The sequence below is a fragment of the Protopterus annectens genome, chromosome 1.part2, assembly GCF_019279795.1.
Source record: "Protopterus annectens isolate FY-2018-M chromosome 1.part2, PAN1.0, whole genome shotgun sequence".
NCBI lineage: Eukaryota > Metazoa > Chordata > Ceratodontiformes > Protopteridae > Protopterus > Protopterus annectens.
Window position 1 is genome coordinate 998,504,929 of NC_056727.1, and position 24,802 is coordinate 998,529,730.

General features: G+C 38.4%; 1 protein-coding gene across 1 annotated transcript in view; it reads right to left on the reverse strand.

The window, feature by feature from the left end:
• CLSPN (claspin) overlaps positions 1-24,802 on the reverse strand; it is a 699,079-nt gene that overhangs the window by 105,387 nt on the left and 568,890 nt on the right. The window contains exon 21 of the mRNA XM_044059962.1: positions 5,709-5,782. Within this exon, the coding sequence (XP_043915897.1) occupies positions 5,709-5,782 (74 nt within the window). The remainder of the gene's footprint in view (positions 1-5,708; positions 5,783-24,802) is intronic.

Here is a 24,802-nt window from a genome sequence, read left to right on the forward strand (position 1 = left end):
CCAAGGCTTGCAGGAACTTCCTCACAGTGAGGTGACTTCAGGAAGCCAGCTGGGTAAAGTAGAGAGGCAGGAAGCTCTGCTTTTCTGGGAATAGGAAGGCCATTTGGGATGCTGTGTCCAGCAGTGCTCCAAAGAAAATGATCTTCCTGGAGGGTAATTGCTTTGATTTCTTCTCGTTGATGGTGTACCCTAAGGAGGTTAGTAGGGTTTTGACAAAGATGTCCTTGAGTAGCTTTTCTTTGCATTCTGCTTGAATCGGACAGTCTTCCAGATAAGGGCAAATCTGTATATTTTTCTGTCTGCAAAAGGCTATGGCCAGGGCTAAGCATTTGGTGATTACCATGGGAGCAGTAGATAAGCCAAAGAGTAGCGCAGAGAACTGAAAGTGTTGTGAACCTGCTCTGAAGCAAAGGAATTTCCTGCAGGATCCCCTTATGGGGATGTGGAGGTAGGCATCTTTTAGATCTAGGGTAGCTGACTAGGCATTTTTTTGTCAGCATAGGCAGCAGCTGCTGCAAAGTTAGCATTTTGAATTTGGGGACCACGAAGGAGGTGTTCAGAATGGATAGGTCCAGCATGGGGCAGCAAATGCCCTCTTTTCTGGGAACAAGGAATAGTCTGGGATAAAAGCCTTTGTCTATTTGATCTGAGGGGACAGGTTCTACTGCCCCTTTAGATATGAGAGTTTGGACTTGTTTCAATGCCTCTGCCCACTGATTTGGAGGCAAGACTGGGTACCATCTTGGAACTGGGAGTTGGTTGAAAGAGAATTTGTATCCCTGAAAAATGATCTTTACGACCCATTTGTCCTTTGTTACAGAAAGCCAATTGTCTTTTCAGAGGGACAGCCTTCCTCCTAGTTTTTGGTGTGTTTTTTTTTTTTTAAGGCAATAATTCTACCACTGAACCACCAATGCTCGGTTAAAATGTTGCGTTACCACCATGCATTTCACTGTCAAGTCTTGAACCCAGGATCCTATGCAGTACAGTCAGAGCAACATACAACCATGCAAAATAAGCAGCTTCTGTCTAGATTCAGTAGTGCAAAAAAACCTCCTCAGAAGCCGGTACAGTACAGTTGTGTACACTTACCATAAATGTAGATGTTCTTCGTGTTTCACTGTTGCAGTCATTACATTTGGGGTAATCCTGCTGGCAGGTTGCCTCAATCAGCCTGAATTCCAAAGCCTTGGGTCCTGCGTCGGCCGCTGTCACCCCTGCCTTGACATCAGGTCATCAGGGGTATAAAAGAAGCAGCCAATGCCATTTTCTTTAGTCTTTCTTGCCGCGCGGTGCCCGATGCAGAAGCAGTTCGCAAGTGCCAGTCGGCCGACTCCTGAGATTTTTGTGTTCGAGTTTCAGATCCAAAGTCTTCATTAAAAGCTAAGTACCCCGTTTGGGGAAACTTTTTTCTTGCTCCAGACCAATGTCAGAAAAAGTTAATAATTGTATTTCTTGTGGAAATCAAATACCTCATAAGGACTTTCACTCTTACTGTATTCCTTCTCTAGGCCCTGACCACAACATTTCTAGTTGTCGGTTTTGTGCTAGATTTAACCAACGCACTATTAAGCGTCGGTACAATTTTGCACTAAGCTATTTTGGGCGCAGATTTAATTATACAATGCTGTCGGATAGCCATCCGACTACCGGAGTTCACAATAAGCGCAAAGAAAAGGAAAAAGACAGGCAACCGAGGTCCAAAACCGACAATGAAGCTTCTCCTAAGCCAGCTGCCGGTTCTCAGTGAGGCGCTTTCGCAGCCCCTGACGCCCATTACTTTAGAGTCGCAGGCTGCTACAGACTCCCACGTGGAGTCGGTCAGGCTGCTGGAAGCTCAAGGTATTGGAGCCTCGGAGACCATTCCCTCAGATGGGTCCTGAGCCGCTGAGCAGGCATCGGCTTTTCAGGGTGTTTTCAGACCTAAACAATTATACATTAAACCGACTACAGTTTCAAAGGCAAAGACTAAAGCACCTTTAACGGCAAATAAACAAGATCACCAGCCACATGGACAGGCCTCCATGCCCAAAAAAGAGATGCTCAAAATGGCCAAAGACTTAATTAACTTGATCAGGGGTTCCCCCATCCCCCTCCTGATAAGAGGCCTAGGCAAGAGACAGACTATGAATCTTCAGATCAGGTTTCCATTTCCTCAGATTCCTCCTCTGATCAGGAATATTCTCTTCCCCATGAGGATTCTGATGCTGAAGAGTCAATCCCTTCAGCTTCTTCTCCTGAGGACTATTCCTTTGGGGAAACCTTGCATACCATGGGGGAGCATTTCCACTGGGAGAGCCAAGATTTTTCAGACTCTAAGAAGAGGCTCAGGGACTTTCTTCTACTTCCTCAACAGAGGCCTCTAGCTATTCCACCTGTGTTAGACATTGTGGATGATGTGTTTTCAAAGTCTAGTCTCATCCCCGATTACTTACCTCCAGCACCTGTTAAGCCAGACAGATACTACAGGGTTCCTAACTCTCAAATTCCTTTTCAAAAACCCTGCTGCAGACCCAGAAACTATTTCTCAGGGTCCCAAAGGGGTTAAGGCTTCCACTGCAAAAAACCCTATCACCGCTGACAGAGACTCTAGGGCACTAGACAGACGGGGAAGAAAGATTTACACATCTGTTACCTTGGCTATAAGGGCCTTAAATTGCCAGTTTCATATGCTCAAATATCAGCTATATGTCATGACACTGTTTAAACAGAAAATGTTGGTAAATTCTGAATGTGCAGATAACAAAGAAATGCAGGATTTATTGCATGCAGCCGAACAAGTGGGAAAACATACTTTTCAATGTGGTTTTGATTCTTTGGAGGCCTCCTACAGGGCCGCAGTAACGGGTTCTGTAATTAGGAGGCATGCTTGGTTAAAGGAACAAAACCTGCCTGACCATGTCAAAGCTAAATTATTAGATGCACCATTACAGCATGACCCAACCAAGGCAGAGACAACCAAAGGCTCGGAAGACAAAGTAGATTTCTGCAGCATACCAGACTCCAAAAGGGGTCTCAGTAGAGGCCTGCGAAGGTATCAGATCTGGCATCAGGGGCTGCGAAGGCACCTCACTGAATTCCGGAGAACTGACTACATGCTTAGCAGTCAAGTCGTTGGAAGGCTTAGCCTTGTGTGGTCTGTCACTATCATTATCTTCAAGTTTTTTCGGAATGTCTACGGATTGTTGGCTGATGGACGTCATTTCAGAATGCAGAGATAGAAGAAGAAAATACCTGGCTACAATAAGAGCTCTACAATGAATGGTTCTTGCATTAAAGAGGGCACAGAACCGGCAATGGGGGACGTCGTGGTCTGGGCCTAAACAAGTGACGCAGTATGAATGGAAGTCTCGGTGTGGGATTTGCTTTCCACAGGCGAGACAATTGTTAACTTTTTCGGACATCGGTTAGTGCAAGAAAAAAGGATCCCCAACAGGGTATTTGGATTTAGACAGTTTCAGTTGTAATTCAAACTCTGGTGGTAACCGACCGGCACACTTGCAAACTGCTTCTGCTACGGGCTCCACAGCAAGAAAGACTGATGTAATGGGATCGGCTGCCTTGCTTTATAGCACTGACTACCTGACGTCAGTCAGCAAGCAACAGCAGCAGAAGCAGAAAAACATTGACTCTGGTATTCAGGCTGACTGAGGGCTACCACAGCAGGGATAACCCACAGGTGATGACTAACAGTGAAACACGAAGAACATCAGTCAGTTAATCAAGTATCAAATTCCTAAATTATGGCAGACTTGACAGCAATTGCCTGGAGATCAGAGTCGCAATAAATTTAAACATGAGAAAAATCTTTTAATCTGAGCAAGAAATTATATTTTTGTGTTATCTCCTTAGTTAAAATATTTTTTTCTCCACATTAAACTGTTTACACCTGTTGCGCTAAATGCCATGAATTTAGTACACTTAAGTTAAAAGTACCAATAGCATTGTGTGCAGTCTATCTCTGAAGCAATGCAGACTTGAATGCAACAAGGCAGCCACACAAGTGCTGCGGCAACAACAAACTCAATTTAAAACTGCTGGCAATGATCAAATAGCAGACCGTGCTCAACTGCTCACTCACAGGATACAGCCAGTTACAAAACCAGCTTTAAAATTAAGAGACTTGTAACAGTGCACCCACTGGCAGAATTAAAGCCCTTCTCTAATCTTAACACACAGTTTACAGAAAGGTTAGTTTCCATTTACTGTAACTAGTGCTCTATCATGTTTTGCTTTCACTGAAAGAACTTTCTCCTCTTACTCTTGCAATTCTAAGCTGCTCCAACAAAGCGGACTGTAAGACCAGACAACTGATGGCAGCGGGAGTGAGACAAAGTACAGATATTTGCATCATATAGCTAAGTTGCCCAAACTGCAAACAGATGCAAGCACATGGCCAAGTACAGGGGCTTTCTCACCAAATTGAAACAATACAGATTTGGGACGTGATGAGTCTTAATTGACAGCGATTAGTTTCATCAGGTAAAACAGGATATCACAAAAATGGAACAGCTGGCAGTGAAAGGCTTCTATAAAGTTGTCTGCAATTGTGGTTAAAGTGACAAACTGGGAATCTTGAGTGTCAGAATCAGTAATGTTTTAATTATAAAAACATTTATACAATGACTGCTCACTGATATTCAAAAACAAGCAAGCTGAGCATGCTGGTTAGGCTGTTCACTGTAAATTAAGCATATACCAACACAAAAAAGTCCAGTTGCTGAAGTACCATTGAACAACCAGACTTTCCACTTACATATGCTGGGGGACAGCAAAATATGAGGAAAATCAGGTATGCTCTACAAAACTAAAGAAACATAGCCAATTTTTCTTGCATTTCGCCACTGTCCCTTGTAAAATCCTGACTTTTTAAACATTAAAACATTAAAGGATATGACCTTTTCTCCATTGTTTTTAATGCACTGCACTGATGAACTGTGCAAGCATGGGAACACAAGTCCCATATGCATTTACAGTACATCAGAAAACAAGGAAGAACACAGAAGACAACTGATGTGCCTTTATACAAAGACATTTAAGAAAGGAAAGCAAATTCTTTCTTAAATAATGTCATTGTATAGAAGCAATAAATCACTCATTTGTGAATGTATCAGGATTTACCACAGTTCACTTTAATCACTCCAGTTTCAAACCACACCAACCATGGGTCTTCTTTCAGCGTTTCCCGGGTAGGGGTCACCACAGCGGAACACCCGTCCGCTCATGACTGGCAGTAGGGTTTTACAGTGTCGAGTTGCCAGCCCGGCACCCAACCTTCCACAGAAGGCACACACATGCACGCACTCACACCTAGGGCCAATTTAGAGTGTCCAATCCACCTACAACATGTCTTTGGGATGTGGGAGGAAACCGGACCACAGGGAGGACATGCAGACTCCGCACAGAAGGTACCCTAGCCGAGGATCGAACTGGAGAACCTCTTGCTGTGAGGCAGCAATGCTAACCGCTGCACCACCGCGGCCGCCCCTACACCAACCATGGGTAAATCCTGATATATATCGAATAGGATGTGCTGATGAAGGGTGTAGACCCGAAAGCTTCATTAAAATTGTTTGTTTGTGACTACCGTGTTTTTGGCTAAATACTGATATACCCACACACACTCCTGGATTACTGGTAAAGAAAATGACAGTGCAAGTTATACTATCCAGAATGAAAACAAATTAAACTATAATGTAAATACTGACCTGTGTGGAAAGCTTCAAGGTCTCAAAAGGGTTCTTCACAATTTTCTTTTCTTGTTGTGTTCCCCCTAGAACAACTGTTAAGTAACAAAATGAATGTATTCAACACTGCTGTGTTACAAACAGAAGTCTGCAGAAAATTGCAAGCAAATACTCCAAAATAAATCACAAAGATTGAAAAGCAAAAAAGTAACGAATTTATGTGCAGCTTTGACTTACTGATTTTACAAAGACTTCACTCATTTCAAACAGGAGAGCATAAAAAGGTAAAAAATTTCACAAAAAATCATACTTGGCATGCTTCACACAATAACAGATACCAACTGCGTTAGTATTATATTACTGAGAATTCGACTCCTGCTGCTGACGGATGCAACACCACAAAACTGAATGAAACACTTCTCACTAATAAATGTTCACAAAACTTTTAAAAAACAGACTGAAGTCTGCAGACAGCATTAAAACTTAACTTTTAGTCATATAAGAAATTAGCACTTTGGCACACCTACATTCCATGTTTTTAAACGCAAACAGTAACTTTCACCCTATTTAAGGAAAATGTGAAAAACACTGACCAGTGAAAAAATTATGTGCTTAAACTAATCATGAAACAAAAACTTTAAACAAGACATACTTGAAAATATTACAATGAATATTTCAAATTCAGTTCATTATTCATTCCACTTGGAAACAAAACATTTACTGCAAAAATAAACTGCTTCTACATGTAATAATATCTGCTCATTATTTAGATACAGGCACAATGGTGCAGCTGTATCATTGTCACCTCACAGCAACAGGTTCTCTGGTTCGATCTTGGCTGGGGTGCCTTCTGTGCGGAGTCTGCATGTCCTCCCTGCATTTGTGTGGGTCTCCTCCCATGTTACAAAGACATGTGCCTGGAGCATTTCTCCCCGGGCCTCTGCTGAAAATTGACTTTGTTCCCAGTCGGCCTTTCTCAGTAAAAAAAAAAAATGTTAAAACAATGCCATCTGCAAGCCTATATAAGAAGTTGGGTTAAAATTATGACTAACAACAAAGCATGTCTCAGAATGACTATCTGTAATATGTTCCAAAATTCTAAGTTTAACCTATCTATGGATTTGCCGGATATAAAATGTAGTATACAACAGTGAAAATGACTGTTGTACCACACAAAGTAGTGTATTGCGCAGTTTGCACAAAATGTCCCAGTTTGTATATAGGTAAAACGGAGCAGAAATTGAAGAGTAGAATTTATGAACATGTGAGGGACAAAGAATAGAAAGGAAACAAATGCTCTAGCCAGGCATAGACTATCCTGATCATATGTTTAAATTTATAATATTAGAAGTAATTACACCAGATGTAAGGAGTGGTCCATGGGCATTCATATTAGAAAAGCAAGAAGCCTTATGGGAACTAGGAATGAACCCCCTACAATGGCCAGGGTTAAATGATTGTTTCAGTTGCATGTTTTTTTTTTGTTTTTTTTTTTAATTAAAAGCTTTAGAAAGATGAATTATACAGTATTTTATATAAAAGTATTCAGTATTTTATCGAAAAAAAATTAAGATGCTTTAGATTTTATAACCTATTTATTCTAGCCATTGTATTAGTATTTAGGTGCGACATTTGCTTTGTAAGTATGTTTTAATTAGTTATGTAAGGGAAGGGGGGCATGTTTTACGATTGCTTGTTATTTAAATGAGGTTGATTTTAGTAACTAATTCACTCTGAAGAAGTTCCTGACTGAGCAGGGATGAAAGATTGTGTTATATAGTGTGGATCTGTCTTTCATGGAATAAAATTACTTGTGTTACACCTATTTGGTGTAATTATTCAATTCCTGTTTCTCCAGCTCCTTTAGTGCTGCATTTGTACTTGGTTTATTTTTGTGCTTTTGGACCAATATAAAATGGAACATGAACACATATTGGCACATACTAAACCCACTTAACAATTGCTGACATCCAGAGGATAAACCCTCTAGTCACTGGCATCATGCTGAATGTTATCTTCCCACCAGCTTCCAAGTGCACATTTGGAACTACATGTCCTTCTTTAGCTAGGTTAGAAAAAAAATATCCTATGCTGCTCAGAATGTATTCATAACACGGCCTCTTATTCTGACCCAAGTGACATTGCCAATATCCTTGCAAACAAATTTAGTGTCAATTTCACTCCTAAGACTTCTATTTAAATCCATGAAATATCAGACTGCCTTACTCCCCAAATGATCTCTAAAGATCATTTACTGAAGATGCCAAGCAAGACCAAAAACAATTCTTCCATAGCACCTAATTAATAATTTTAAATGTGCCCTTGCAGATGCACTTCTCAATCTGTTTATCTTAAGTATAGCTACTGCTTTTGTCCCTGGCAATGGTCACAAGGCAGTGCTGGTGCCCTTCCATAAGGGTACATGGGTCATATTATATCTGACCTCAAACTCTGATCAAGAATCATGCTAGACTTGCCCCCGACATTTTAGCTTTGTGAAGGGTAGATACTGTCTATTTAATTTAGTAAACATATTCAAAAGTGCATCTAAGTCAGGCCAAAGCCTTCAACACCAGACCACATTATCTTTGCATCATACAAAAAGCTAAACGATTTAAAAAAAAAAATATGTGGTAAGATGAATAAACTGGCTGAAAGACAGAACAGCCACATTGAGAGTTTCAAGTATCTCATCACATAGTGTGAAAGACAACAATGGTGCCCTACAGTGCTCAGTACTGGACCAGCTTCCTTTTGGAATTTACTTCTCAGATCCCCAAGATCTCTGGCTAACAAAGCTTACATACAACTGCAAACAGGGGGCTGTTTTTTAAGTTACCTTATGACACCTAAATCCCCCAGAACAAGCTCTTCCTAGCTAGTAAACTCTTGGTATACTAAAAATGGGATCAACCTAAATGGTAACAAGTGTACTATCATCACTTTTGGTAGACAACCCATCCTTCATCATGCTACCTAGACAACACAGTTCTACAAAATGAAAATCTAGTTACGGATCTAGGTACTTGGGTTGATAGCTCCATATTTTCACCATCATGTGATAACAGTTGTCAGGAAGCACTTCTACAGGCCAGCTAATTGTCATAGGAAACAATGCCGAAAGAGAAATCTGCCTTATACTCACAGCATTAATGAGGCCAGTAAGAGTACAATGCCCCCTTTGGGCTGTATTTCACTAAACATAACAATTAGAAAGACCTTAAAAGTTCCTAACTAAAAAAGTTCAAAGCTCTAAAGTCCAGAGTTACAAAGGCAGGCTAGAACCTCTATCCATTTATTCAGTGTCACAGACTTTTGAAGGGAGATCTCTGCCTTGTTTACCATGCCATTAGAAGCCAGATTGTCCTGGACCTCACATTTCTCTCAAAGTTCAGTATCTCCAACACTAGAACCAAGAACCTAATTTTGGTGGAGGAACAGGTTTATATAGCCCAGTACCTCCCAAGCCCATGGAATAAACTTTCCTTGCTTGTTAAGCAATGCAACTCACTACTTTCCTTTAAGCAAACTAGATGACTGGATGGGTATCCCCAAATTTAAGGTATTGACCAGCACAACCCCCTAGAGAGACAAGGTGCAGCCTAAAGGAGTGTACCAGCAAGGACAGAATGGTCACAAGACTCAGTGGCCTTATGTTTAATTTGCATGTAATAAATACATCTTATGGCCAGCCCATTTAAAAGTTTGGACTATTATAGACATAAATTAAAGTTTAAGCACTTGGCACAATGACAAATCTGTATGATCATTCTTCAACCAATCAGAGCTAAAGATGAAAGACTTGGGCAACTCAGCATGTGTGAGTTTCTCAGGCTCTAACTGCTAGCCTTTACCTGTAATACTCTTTGCTCTGCAAGGCCTTTCCAGTTTTCCTATGCTCTGCTTAACAGCAAAGCATTAAAAATGAACACTTGCAAACACACATCATAAAAAAGCAAATGTCTTCTAAGGTGTGAGGGGGTGGACACTGTGAAGAAGATAGACCATAGTCTTGCAAATCTATCACAATAAGTATGTATCTGACATGACCAGATGTACTGTCTACAAACCATTAGGACAGACTCCCAGGACCATGCTTCCTGGCTGGCTGGCATTGTGAAAGCACACCTCTAATGACTAACTCCAAGAATCAGACCTAGAAATTGCATACTGATTAGTCTCTTGCAAAAGTTGAGACAGATGTCCCTACCACAGGTGAACATATTATCCACGGATGGGTTTTTGAAAAAAAGCTTGTAAAGTAGCAAAACAGTGCTCTAAATAGAATATGCTATTAGCATAACAGGTAAATCTCTGTTGCATTTCATGTAACAAAACTTAATTGAGTCAAAAAGCCACTTGGATAAAGTGACTTTGGACAGTTTAGAAGGCAGTTTATTTGAAAAATATAAGACACAGATACTGAAACTTTTCTCTACTGGGATTTGTTCTGTCCACATAAAATCTCGGCTGTCTGTGTATATCCATATAATGCAGAGAATATGCATACTGCATAATATATTCTCTCTCTGCTGCAACTTAGAAAGAATGCAGACTGTAGCTATGCTGGATAAAATGAGTTTGCTTATAAGGCACCCTTAACCTTAAAAGATAAATAAGGCGGATTTAGCACACTATGTCTGCAATTCTGAAAGTCTTTTTGCAGAAGATATTCTCAGAAGAAAAATAGCTTTACATTCCAGTATTTCAAATGAGCATTAAAAGGTTGGTTTACAAAGCTGAAATATTAGCTTTTCAAGCTCCTTTAACTGAGACCTGATTTAGAAGAAAGAGAATTGTGAAGTCCCTCATGAAATTTAGAAATGGCAGCAAGATGGACCTTGACAGATGAATGGCTAAGGAGCATGAATGAAATCTTAGAAAGGTAATATAAAATGGCTGGCATAAGCATGGAGACAGGATCTAATCCCTTAAGTATACCACAAATGGTGAAAAATGACCATTTACTTTTATAAGTTTTCTTTTACTAAGCCGCTGGACAAAAAGTATGATTATGAATGAAAACTAGGAGAGTATGAAGCATCCCTGGCTATTAAAATGGAGTAATCAAAGCGGTTACATAAAGGGAGCGAAGGTCCACGGTAAGGCCTGCCAGAATGGGGGGGGGGGGTCTGCCATAGAGAATTCCCCAGTAGACAAGGCCAACACAGAAGGAACCACACTTGCTGAAGCCAGAATGGGGCTGTGAGAAGAATTATCGACTTTATGCATCACTTCTATGAGTACATTTCAGAAGGAGCGCACGTCTGGGTCACAGTCCCAAAAGAGTGGGGGGAATTAGAAGTTGCTGCATTTAACACTAGTCGGGGTGCAAACTGGTCATAGCAAGGGTTCTCAATGAAAAAAAGGTATTCTCTGCAAATGACTTCTGTGGCTTCAACATAAGCGAGCCGGACTTCCAAGATGGTTGCACAGTGATAAAAGGCTTGATTTCAGCTCTTCCAGTGTGGAGAGAGAGAGATAAGGGCCAGAAACTCTGCATGTTTTAGTAAAATCAGTTACCGCCTAGTAAGTACACTGCTTGGATGCCAGCAAAGAAACAGAGCTTGACTGGAAAAGGTGAAGAGAAAACATTGATTGGGAAGAATCCTAGAACTTCAAGCTACAACTTTAGTGCAAGACATAGATCACTTCCAATAATCTCGAGGAAAAAAAATAAATCAAATGCGCTTAGAGCTGATTAAAATAAAGAAAACACTGAATATATATATATATATATATATATATATATATATATATATATATATCAACATAAATAACACAAGTCTGTACAAATAAAAGCAGTTTTAAACAGATTCAGATATACTGATAAAACTGCAAAAATCAGAAGTCAAAATAAAGAAAAGGCTGGCTTAGTGTGAGACTGCTCACCAGCTGTCTCAAAAATAGTTGAGTTAGAGGACAAAGCAAGCAGGGAACACCTGAGATTTTCTGCTGTACCACAGGAAATGGAGGAACAGACTTATTTTTATGAAAAAAACAAATAAGCAACTGGACTTGTTTTCCACAGTAGGATTTGTTAATTGAAAGGGCACATCATATCTGTACGCTCCAAACCTGGCCAAGGTAAAGCAGCCAAGACCTGTATTAGTAAAGGTGCAATCAGACCAGCAGAAAGAACTGATACTGAAAAAACAGTGACAAAATGAAGCATTAAAAACTGCAGACAGAGTATTTATGGAAAATGATTATTCACTGTACACCAGGCAAAAGAGAAATTTATCCCAATCATGGAATGTCAAAAGGCAGGTGTGAGAATCAAGCTGCTGTACCCAGCGGTCTTCAGAATATTTTTCCTGGAGGATCAAAGCCATTTTGATGCAGAAGAGACTGAGGAGGAAATACAAGTTTATACAACAGAAAGCAAGTCAACAAACACAAAGGACTCTGCTCTTCATTCTTCTAGTAATAAAGCTTATAAAGAGATTTTGCCAGTGAAACCTTTTCCAATGTTCTAAAGGAAAATGCTTGAGAGACAGAAAAAAGCACAAGAGATGACTAGAAGAATCAAGAGTACATTAGATCCGAACCGGAGTCTGGGATTGGGAGGAGATGAACCAGAAGACCAGCATCATTTAAACTGGTGATTAAATGTGACATTCTAAAGCATCAATCACATTTGTGAAATATGACTTTACAAGAAAGATCAAAAAGATTGGACTTTTGTTGACTTTGTTAAACTTGTGAGGGATGAATGCATATGCCCCACTTCATGTTTTAAATGTTTGGAAGGACGCTGAAGGGAAGGGAAGGGGGAAAAAAAGAAAAATAACTGTAAATAAAAACTTTTTTCTTAGTATTTATATGGGACATTTCATGATATAAATTGAATGTTGTATAGCAAAGCACTTTCAGTTATATGCGATAAAGTGACTAAAGTAAACAAGTGCCTTTTTCTTTTTTAGTTTTAAGAAATGCAAAAAAGAGTAAAAAGGCTGGACAAAAGTAAGTTTTAATATGCTGTAATCCTGAGTTGATGGGGTGTAAAAAGTACAGATTATAATATATCTACAGTCGATATGTTCTTTTACTTTTGTTTAGGTGACTGTCTGGATTAAGGCCTTTAGATTAATCTAATAACTTTTTGAATAAGCAAACAAGAGGATACTGAATGTAATGAAAAGTTTTCCTTTGGCAAATACATATTCAGTGTATGTTGAGAGGTTTGCAGAGCTGTACATTTGGTACTAGTATTTCCATGGAAACAAGTTGACAATAGGGTGAAGCAATAAAAGCCAGAACACTTTTTAAAGCTAAAGGCAAATGCTTTCTGAAAGTATATAAGATGTTTTTCACATCTGAGAGGGGAATGAAAACAAGACAAGAACAAACAGCAATTAGTGTAAGGAGCACACGGGGTATAACATGCATCTTAGCATGAATAATTTTATGTTAGGTTAACTTATGCATGTGCGTGCAGCTGTTGATTTGGGACAATTTTTCCTATTAAAAGGGTTAAACTTCATTATTTGAAGATGTACATGTTTTCTGTGTTTTAAATTAATACGTCAAGGGTGTTTGGTTTTTTTTTTTGTTTTTTTGCTCGAGGGTGTTCATTAAAATAAAAAGTCTTGTAAAATGTGACCCAGAATCAAACGGAGACAAGAAACAACTGCACAAGAGATCAACCGGCCAAATATTACTGGGTACATGCAACACAAAAGCTGGAAATAGACATTTAAAAAAGCTGTTACACAAGTGGAAATACTAACTTCTTAACTTAAGGATATACTAAACATATTATTTTGGAGTGTGAATAGCCTCACAGATATAAACAAAAAGATAAGAGTACTGAATTACATTAAGAAATGCAGAGTGCAAATTGCAATGCTATATGAGACTTATTTGAGAAGTGAGCATGTGAATTTGATAAAGGATTTCAAGATGGGTATGCAGCAGAACATCAAGGATGAAGTAAAAGGGGAGTACTTATACTAATTGTTAGAGAAACTCCAACACTGATAGGTTATGAGTGAAAAGATGACAGTAAAAGTAGATTTGTGGTAGCAAGGAACTACTGGCAAAGATGGAGGATTACACTGGCATGCATTTAAATCCCACATAAAACTGATATAATGGAGCTTAAGAAATTTGGGGGAGAAAATCAGCTTTCAGCAGGGAATATTACTTATAGGTGGGGACTGGAACTTGATTTGCAACACTGAAGATGTAACTAGGGGGCCTAGAATGGAAAATAAGAAAAATAAGGTAGATTTCTGAAGAAATTTATGAAAACAATTTACATATTATTCCCAAGGTACTATAACTGGGCTAGACTAGACAGATTATATTTCACAACAACATGTGCATTTAATTGAAAGCTTTGACACACATCCAATAAGTATTTCACATTGTGCACCAACCACCACCAATATAAAAACACAAGGTAATAAAGTAAAAATGACGCACTGACACTTCCCCAAGTACCTGTTAAAAAGAGAGGAATTTAAGTAATAGGTAGTTGAAATTATTCAAGAACTATTAGGGAAGACAGATTTCTTCAGAAGTTATAGCTAGCGAGTGGGACAAAATGAAAGCTGAGTTTAAAAATAGGGCAGAAATAAAAGAAAAAGTTATGGTTATGAAGTAACAAGTATTTACAGGGGCTGACAAAGGCTGACGTTTTGCAGAATAAGAATTTCATGAAAACAAGATGATGTGCAACTGCAAGAGTGCCAAAGACAAAATAAGGGAGTGTCTGGATAATATGCATGAGCTTAGAAAAATTGCTGTTAAGCAACTGTTTGACAACTCCAGAGCACAAAAATGTAGCACAATGACATAGGCAAAACAAAGCAGAAGGGGTTGTTGCTAAACTTTTAGTCTATAACAAGAAAAACAGAGATCCTGTAAAGGTATTACAGAGATTTCAAAAAGTTTATGAAAATCTGAACAAAGCAGAGGAATGTGGAAACCAAGAAAAAGTAGAAATATTTATGGAAGACCTTAAGTATGCCAAGGTTAGAGGTAGATGAGGCTCAGCAATTAACAGTTGGAGGAGGAAATAAGATGAAATCGTTGACGTACATATCAATCTGCAGGGAAGTCTTCAGGAATAGACGTCATTCTGGTAGAAGTTTGGAAGCTAAGAGGGAAGATCTTGAAGGTTTTAACAGTATTTTAAAAGGATGGGGAAAAGAACAGCCTGGAAAAAAGCTGTGATGGCTAGAATACCTAAAGACAGTAAAGACCCATCAAACCAAGTTTCATATAGGCCTATTTCAATTTTAAACCATAATTATAAAGTGTTTATATCTATAATAGTTAAAAGAATGGCAAAAGTATTGCCACAATTGATAGATATGGATCAGTGGTTGTGTGAAGGAGAGGCAAACATTTGACCACATTAATAGAACAATGATAATCCAGAGGGAAGCAGAATGTAAGAAAATACCACTGTTAGTGGATCTTGATGCAAAGAAAGCATATGACAGAGTAAGCTCGGATTTTATAAGTAGGACAATGGAAGCATTTACATCCCCTGACACAATAAGGTTATTCAGGAGGATATATGAGAGATCGGAGGCAAAAATTAAAGTGGAAGGGTTATTCTCTGATAAACTGTGTCTTAAAGGAACCAGGCAAGGTTGCCCTCTTTCCTCTTTCATATTTAAACTGTATTTAGAGCCACTGGCAAAGAAGACTATTTTGTACCTGATAAAACCAAAAAAGAACATATCCGTGTTGTGGAAGATTCTGAGACAGGTTAATTTTTTTTCATGATATAAAATTAATGCAGATAACACAAATGCTATAACTGTGAACTATGTACCCAGACCCGAATTGGTTCAGCAATACTCATTATTTATGGCAACATGATCAATGAAGTATTCAGAAGTATGGGTTGAAAAGTATTCTGTAATGGTGGCTAAGGATATGTAGGGAGAGACTAAACAAAAGATAAAAAAACATTGAAAAAGGGAACTCTAGTGTATGGATGTAGATAGCAAGATACAAGCAGTGAAAATATTTTAGTCCCTTACATTTTATATTCAGGTCAGTTTATTTTTTTTAATTGACCAGATGAGAAGCTGTGGACAATAATACAGTTAAAGGATTTTATCTGGTGAGGAAGAGGGCAGGGTCAATCAAGTGGGATAACCTGATCCTTTCAATAGAACAAGGTGGTTTAGGATTACCTGACTTGAAGGGATATTTTAGAGCTACATAGTTATGGCTCATATACATAACAAAAGCTATAATTCAAGGTGGAAAAAAGATGAAGATGAAGCAGGGGGAGGGGGTTAGGAGAGAATGGATTTTGGAATCAAATCCTTAAACAGAATAACAGCAGTACAGAATATTATATTCATAACACAGCAGAAACTCTAAGAACTAAGCCAACAAAAGAATAGAGAAAGGATATTCTGCTCAGTGGGATGACTGCAATTACAGGGGGCTGAAATTTACTGGAGAAATCTGGGACAGGGGATAAGGGAATCCTAAGTGAAAGAACTGCTCTGGTAGAAGTTTTACTTGAATCTAGAACAGAAGTTGCTGTTAAAAATAAGAGATAATTAGTATGGCATATAAAAATATTGCATAATAACTGTAGGAATCAATCTAAGGAGGTTAGAACAGACTGGAGAGAGAATGGTTAAGTAAATTCACAAGGATACAATGTAAGGACATATATAGGTCTCCCAAATATGCAACAAACTCCAGAAGATTTAGGATTTTTGCTTGAAAGTGTTTACATATGTATTTTTATACCCCATGCAGACTCCAATGAAGTCCCGCTTGTAGATGGAAAATGCTGGATGGGGAAGATAGAGGTAACTGGGAACATATATGTTATGGGAGGATAATGAGCTGGAAGATTTTAAAAATTCCCCTACAGAGTAGTCTGTCAGAAATATTGGGTGAGCAAATGGGTGTAACTAAGGAAATTATTATTTTTTTTTTTTTGCTGGGACACATGATCTGAAAACGCCTAGACATAGAAAGGCCCTGTTAAGTTTAATTCTGATGGCTGCCAAAAAAGCACTTACTAGAAAACTGTAATCAAAGTCTAAACCAACTGTATTTAAAGTAGTGAATATTGCAATAGAGATAAAAGAACTGAAAGTGGGATCTTTAGAAAAGGGTAAGAACAAACTACCTAGAAAAATGGCAAATGTGGGAACAACACATGTAGAATAGTGTTTTGAAGGAGGAGTGATGATTAAGGGAAGGCAGGAAATGAGCAATTTACATAATATTGGATTGATGATAATTGTATAGAAGCATGCATGTAATGTATAATGTCTAACTGAGAACATGTTAGCATGGCTTGTTTTGTTTTATATAAATGTATGTTTGTCTAGCCCTTAAGTGATAACTTAATAAAGGTGTTAAACACATAAGCAAGTCTGCAACAGAAATGGCTTCCTATGTAATATGGGTGTCAAGCAGAAGGTGTCTGGTTAACGCATCCCATGTCCCCATACCCTCAACTTCTTAACATAGAAGGTACGGAGGTTTACTATCAAATTGTTAACGGTGCATCTAATCAACTTACGCAAAGTCTGAACGCCGAATGCTGCGACGAACACCACTATTCTGGACAGTAAAATTCTGCCCTTTTTTTACCCATGTTAGCAATTGTTTTTAGGTGTGAAGCAGTTGAAAATGTTATTCGTGGTTGTTTTGGCAGTTGGATAGTTCGGCAGTAGTGATTTCATGTAAATGGGTCGACGATGTGACTAAACAGTGAAGTGTAATTAATATTTTGACAGTAAACCAGGTAAGGAGAAGGTACCATACCACCTTTCTCATGCTGTCAGAGTAAATGGCAAGTGTGCCTTGGGGAAGTGAGCCCTAAAGGGACTACAGAATGAAGAGGAATATTCTCATCTCCAGAGCATTAATGTGAAAACTGGCCTCTGATTGTGGTTATGCACCTTGGACAGACTATCCCTAAATGCCCCCAACCCCAAGACAAACCAACATATCCGTACTAACAGCTTCTACATCACCGGAGAGGGTGAAACTGACTGCCCAAAGTAAAAGTTGTGGTGTCCACCACTCCAAATGTGCTTTGCATGCTTTGGAAAACATGATTGGATGAATTAAGTAGTATGTACATTTAAGACCACTGTGCTTTGAAGAACTACCCATATGTGAAATCTTGCATGTGGAACTAAGCAAAACAGTTGCCTCCAAGCTTAGGGTCACACACACACCTGCTGAAACTATAAGACTGAAGACAAGTTCAATGGAAGGAATCCTGTCTACAGGAAGACTGACCTGCAGAGCACAATGTCCAAGGTACATCTGACAGTCTGCAATGGCACCATCCTAGACTCTGTTGTCACTAATTTCAACAGAGTTGTCATGCCTAGAAGCCAACTGCCCAGGTAAGGAAACATTCACTACTTGCAACATCTGGTTCATTGGCATATTGGACATGCATAAAAACCTTGGGAACTGAGGTGAAAATGAACACAAAGACCTGAAACTATTAAGGGCTAGCTTCTACCCAAAAGTAAAGGAACTTCCTCAACTCCTTTAGTCTTTTATGGAGACTGGTGTCTTGGAGATCCAACCAGTCTCCCTTCTGACAAGCAGTAGATGGACTGCACTGTGACCATCAGTAACTTTCCTTGTGCAAGTACTTGTCTAGGTTGCTGGGGTCCAGAACAGGCAACAGATTATTGGTTTACTTTGAAACTAAAAAGAACTTGGGAGTAATATCCAGATTTAATCTACTCTTAGATGTCTCTTTTCTGGCCACATTACTTTAAATGGAGTAGAATGTGGGCAATGGAAAAGTGTGGCTTGGGCAGGCTGCAGAAAGAACTGTGTAGCCCCTGGATAGGATTATCTAAACTCACTTGTCCTACATGATGGCAAACAAGCAGACAGATAAGGAGAGATGCAACAGCAGGCAATTTCAAAAGTGGGCACAGTCAAAGTCCTCATGAAGTTTGCGGCCCTTGCTTCCAGAAAAATAGCTATGTTATCCCCGGTTCTGCTGAGAATTTCTGCCACTGGACTGGCATGCATTCTGGAAATTACTGTGGAGCTGGTGACTACAAAAAGGCTGTGAATTTTTCAGTTGCCGTTTGCTACATCTACTGTAAAACTCGTGTGGATTCTTTTGCATTCTAAAAAAGGGATGCTAATGGAGCCTCAAACATCACAAAACAGCAATTAAGTGTTTCTCCCTCCTTCTCCATGTTCTACAGCTTCTCCTTATTCTTTTAACCAAATAAGGTACTTTTGTCGTGGAGTGAGTTAAGGAATGAGATCTTGAAATTCTCGGCAAAAATCAATTTAGCTCAACCATACGTGACAGTGGAAAGCAGCACCAGTAGTCACTGCTCTCACTACACCATCCAATGAGTTACACACGCCAGATGCATGATAATGCTGGATATTGACAAAATCTTCAATGCCCGAAAACAAAGATTGTTCTGAGCTCATTTTTTTTTTAAAGCAAAAAGCATTTTTATTAAATTATGTACAGCATATGTCATGTTACATTTATATAAATGAAAATAAACCATAGCGACACAATCTTGGTTGCAAACATCATACATTCCAAACTGTGCTGACAACTGTAGCTGCAAACATTATACATCACTTTTAACATATCCGGTCATTGTTCAATGTCAGCCATTACATAGCTCATTCAAACCCTGCCTTCTTTTAAACCTCGTTCTTCCACTGCATGTATTGATCCCACATTTCCAAATTTTTCCAATGTAATTTGCTTCTACCCTTTTCTAAATATTCCACTTCCAGTTGTTTCATCTTCACTACTTCTAGCAAACTTGGATTAGACTTTAATTTCTATTTTCTAGTAATTGCTTTTTTGGTAGCTATCAATTAAATTCAGCAAAACCTTACTATGTGTCTAGGCAAATCCAATTCCGTATCATGGCTCAAAAAAGATTTCTCTAGTTACTCCAATTTGTTCACCCAGCATCTCCGATATAGCAGTCTGCAGGGAATCTTTAGTGTCTGCCAACTGACTTCTTTCTTCCCCATCACATTTACTGTCTACCTGAGAAAAAAAAATCTTTGAAGTCTGCTTGGGGTATAAACATACCCAAGTAAAACACCTCCAAGCAAAGATCCTAAATCTTCTAGATTTTGTTGCATATTTGGGAGACATACATACATCTCCCCATTGTTTCTTTGTGAATTGCTTTTCTAATCTCTATTCCCAAGCCTTTCTAACCTCTTCTGATTGACTAAGTTATCATGCAAAATTTTATATGCTCTACTAATTATTCCTTTCTTAATGGTGACTTCTGTTCTAGATTCTACTAAAATATCTGCCAGTGTTGGTTATTCGTTTAGCACCCCCCCCCATTTCTTTCTCTTTGCCTGTACTCTGACAGCAATCCTTGATATGGAAGACAATATCTAGCCTGCAGTCCAAATAAGTTCTTGGCATCTTCCCATTCTATTACCTTTCCCTGTCTAGTTATTTGCTCCCAATACCATGGTTCCTTTGCCAATTTTCTCCAATACAGTCCCACCCTCTTTTGCCTATTGTCTGTATCCCTAATGACAGTCATCCCTATAGGCAGAATCTTCTTTCTCCATTCATCTGATGGCTTAGTTCTTAGTAAACATTCTTCTACCTTATGAATACAATATTCTGTATGATTATTGTTCTGCTTAAATGTCTACATCCAACATCCCAGTCTCTCCTTGTTACTTGAGCCCCCCCCCCCCCCCATTTCATCATCATCTTTCCACTTTGAATTATAGTGTTCTGCTATGTATAGGAGCCTTAACTGTGCAGCTCTGAAATACCCCTTCAACTTGGGTAATCCCAATCTGTCCTGTTCTATTGGAAGAATACACTTATCCCATTTGACTCTTGCTATCTTCCCCTCACAGATAAAATCCTTCAGCTCTTTATGGTCTACAATTTTTCCTTTGGTTGATAAAAATATACCTGATCAGTGTACAAGACTAAAGGGACTAAAACAGTTTAACGGCTTGTATCTTACTATCGATATCCATAAAACAGAGCTTACACTTTCTCAGTTTTTGTATTATCTTTTGTTTAGTCTCTTCCCACATATCCTTAGCTGCCAGTTATAATTTTTAATCCATACTCCTAAATACTTCATTTTATCATGTCCCCATAAATATGGATATTGCTGAACCAATTCATATGTAGGTACATAATATACCGCTATTGTTTTTGTTTTAGCTTAATTTTGTATCCCAGAAAGGTTTGAAACTGTCTCAGTATGTTCCACAGCACTGTAATGTCCCTTTCAGGTTTTGTCAGGTATAAAATAATGTCATCTACAAATAGAGCCAGCTTTTCTTGACTACCATACCAATTACATCCTTGAATTTCTGAGCCCCTTATTTTCTTTGCCAATGGTTCTAAACATAATGCAAATAACAAAGGGAAGACAGAAAATCCTGCCTGGTTCCTCTGCTCGATCAGAGATCATTAGAGAGGACCCCACCCACTCTGTCACCTTCGATCCTTCGTATATCTTTCTAAATCGATCTTATAAATTTTATCAGAGAATGCAAATGCTTCCATTGCTCTGATAAAATCCCATTTTACTCTGTCAAATGCTTTCTCTGCATCAAGACCTACAACAGCAACAGTGGTATTTTCTTACATTCTGCTCCTTTCTGGATCATCAGTGTTCTGTTTATGTTGTCAAATGTTTGCCTCGCCTCCACAAAACCACAATTATCCACATCCATCACTTTTGGCATCATGTTTGCCATTCTTTTAGTCATTACAACCACTTTACAATCATAATTTAGTACTGAAATGCAACTGTATGAAGCTGATCTGATGGATCTTTACTCTCAAAAGGTAATACAGCCACTACTGCCTTCTTCCAGGATATTGCTATTTCTCTTAAAATACTGTTAAACAAAACCTTCCAGATTTTTATCATCGTTTTTCCCTCCTAGCTTCCAAACTTCAACAGGAATACAGTCTATTCCTGGGGACTTTCCTGTAGACTGGTTATGCATACCATTTTTATCACATCTCCTTCTAGCCTGTTAGAAATTGAGCCTGCTCTCCCTCTAGCCTTGGCATATTTAATTCTTCAATAAACATTTCCATTTGTACCTTTTCTTGATTTCCATATGTCTCTGCTTTATGCAGACTTTCATAGAATTTCCAAAATATTTCTAATACTTCTACAGCATCCCCCCGTTATCTTCCTTGTTGCCTGTAAGCTCACTAAGCTCAGTGACAGCCCTTTCTACTTTCTTTTGCCCGAGTCATCGTGCTAAAAGTTTTTGTGCTCTAGAGTCATCAAAAAACAGTTGCTTACCAGCAATTTGGCTAAACACGTATATTATCGAGGTAATCCCTTATTTCCTGTTTAGCATTCTGTAGTTGCTGCTCTTTTTCTTGTTCTGCGAGATTCCCCCTATTTTGCAATACTTTAGTATTTGTCAGTCCCTCTAAACTATTCTTGCTATTTAGTAACCATATCTCCCTTTCATTTCCACCCTATTTTTAAATTCTACTTCTTTCTCCCACTCCCTAGTTATATTTTCAGAAGTTTCTATCTGCTCTATTAACTCCTGAATAATTTGCACTACCCATTTCTTAAATTACTCTCTTTTCAACAGATATGTGGGATAGCATGTGGGTCTCATTTTTATTTCATTACCATGTGTTTTTATTTTAGTTATTATTGGCGCATGATCTGAAATAGTTATTGGGTGTGTATCAAGACATTAAATGAGCATGTTCCCGTGAAATGTAAATTCTGCCTAGCCCAGTTTTTGTATCTTGGGGAATAATGCATAAATTCACTCAGAGTTCCTAGTACTGAATTGACATATTCCATGTCAAATATTTTCATAAATTTCTTCAAAAATCTGCCATCCTTTTCCCTTTCTGGGCACTCCAGACACATCTTCACCATTGCAAATCAAATTCCAGTCCCCCATCTATAAGTAATATTACTTGCTGAAAGCTAATTATTTCTTAAAGAATTTTCTTAGGCTACATTATAGCAGTTTTTGATGCAATGCAAATACATGCTAGTGTAATCCCTCTTCTCCCTTGCCAATAGCCTCTTAATACCACAAATCTGCCATCGTCTTTTTTCTCCTCTTCTATTACTATTGGAGCTCTTCTGGCAATTAATACAATTACTCCTCTCTTCCTTTGCACCAGGTATTCCGCTGAATAACCATCCTGAAAACCTTTCTTTATCAGATTCACACACAGTCAGTTCTTTCCAAATGTGTCTCTTGTAGCCACAGCTATTTGCACTCTACATTTTAATATAGTTTACTACTCTTTCTTTTTTGTATTTATCTGTGAGACCATTAATGCTTAAAGACATTATAGAAACATTCTTGAGGAATTATTATTCCCACCTTTTATGTACAACAGCTTTTTTAACTGTCTAGTTCCACCTTTTGTGTTACAAGCATGCACTGTTTGGCAGGTTAATCTTTTATACAATTGTTTGTCATCTCCATTTGAGCCTATGCCACGTCTTGTAGAGCTTTGTTTTTACTGAAAGCCCCTTCAAACAAAAAAAAACACAACCCCCCCCAACGCCCCCATAAAACCTATTAATGTAATACTAACACACAAAATTATATACATTTGCAAATATTTACCCTCCTAATAGGAACAAATGTCCCAAACTAACAGTCACATTCAAAAATGAGTTAACCTAAAAGAAAGGTTATCCATGCTAAGACGCACACACTCAATACCCCCAAAAACCTACTCACTTAACACACAAAACTTTGTGCATTTTCAAATATTAAAGTTTTACCCCTTAATAGGAAAAGTTCCAAAGTGACAGGCACCCACACACACACACTCCAGCTAAACAGAAAGGTTATTCATGCTAAGATGCATTGTAAAGCCTGTGATTCTATTAAGTGCTATCTGGTTTTGCCCTAATTCATAGCTCTCCCAGCTGGCAAAACACTGGAATGCTCTCAGAAAACATTTTCTTCAAGCCATTTTCCTATCAGATTGTCTGCTAGTGACAGGATAGCCAGATGCAGGACTATTTACTAGAAAAAAGACCTTATTATATTCAATATTATTTTTCATTTACTTGCTTTCTTTTAAAACTTATTACATAAAGCTAATGACCTTAACCCAGTCATTCCCCTATACAAGAATGAGAAAAAGCACACTCATTTTTTTTGTCATGCTATTTTAATCAGATGCATTTTTTTACATTGCAGTGCCTACATTTCTTAAAACTGAAGGAGAGAGAGAGAGAGAGAGAGAGAGAGAGGAGAGAAAAGCAAAATAAACAAAAGCACCTATTTACAATAGTATCCCCATTACACTTAAAAATAACTGAAAACTATTTTATAACATGCAGAAGAAATTATGCACCACTTAATACAGTTAGAAAAAAAAATGTTTTACTTGCAGCTAACTCTCGCCCTACTCTTCCCCACTCCAGAGAATTTTTCTGAAAATTAGAGTCCCCTACAAGTTTAAACAAAATCTAAACAAACAAATCCAGTATTTTCAGATTTTCTTGTTCTGTCCCATTTCACAAATAATTATTGATTTGCAAGTCCACATTTGTCAGTTTCCAAGTAACTGATTTTAGTCTCCAAATGTTAATGACATGAAGTAGGGCATATGCTTTAGAGTCCCTTACAAGTTTAACAAAGTCTAAGAAAGTCAAATATTTCCATATTTTCTTGTTCTATTCCTGTTAATCTCCATCTCCAAAACCCTGTCTCTGCTTCATTTCCAGTGTACTCTCAAGTCTTCTAAGTCAACTCCTGTGCTTTCTTCCCTCTCTCAAGCATTTTCCTTTGAAACACTGGGAAAGGTTTCACTAATACAGTCTCTGTGTTTTTTATTACCAGAAGAACAAGCAGAGCCTCGTCCTGTTTCACTGCTCAATTTTTGTTAGACAAATGTTTGTATTTCTTCCTTAGCATGTACTTCATCAAAAAAATGTTTTTGTTCCTTCATGGAAAAAATATTTTGAAGATAGCTGGATGCAACAGTTTGAATCTCACACTTGCTTCTTGACACTCCCAATAGAATAAATTGATTCCTCTTCAGTGAGGTGTACAATGAGTAATCTTTCTCCACAAACACACTGCTGTCTCCCACTTTTAGTACTTTTGCCCTTCTGCCACAGTTCTGTCAG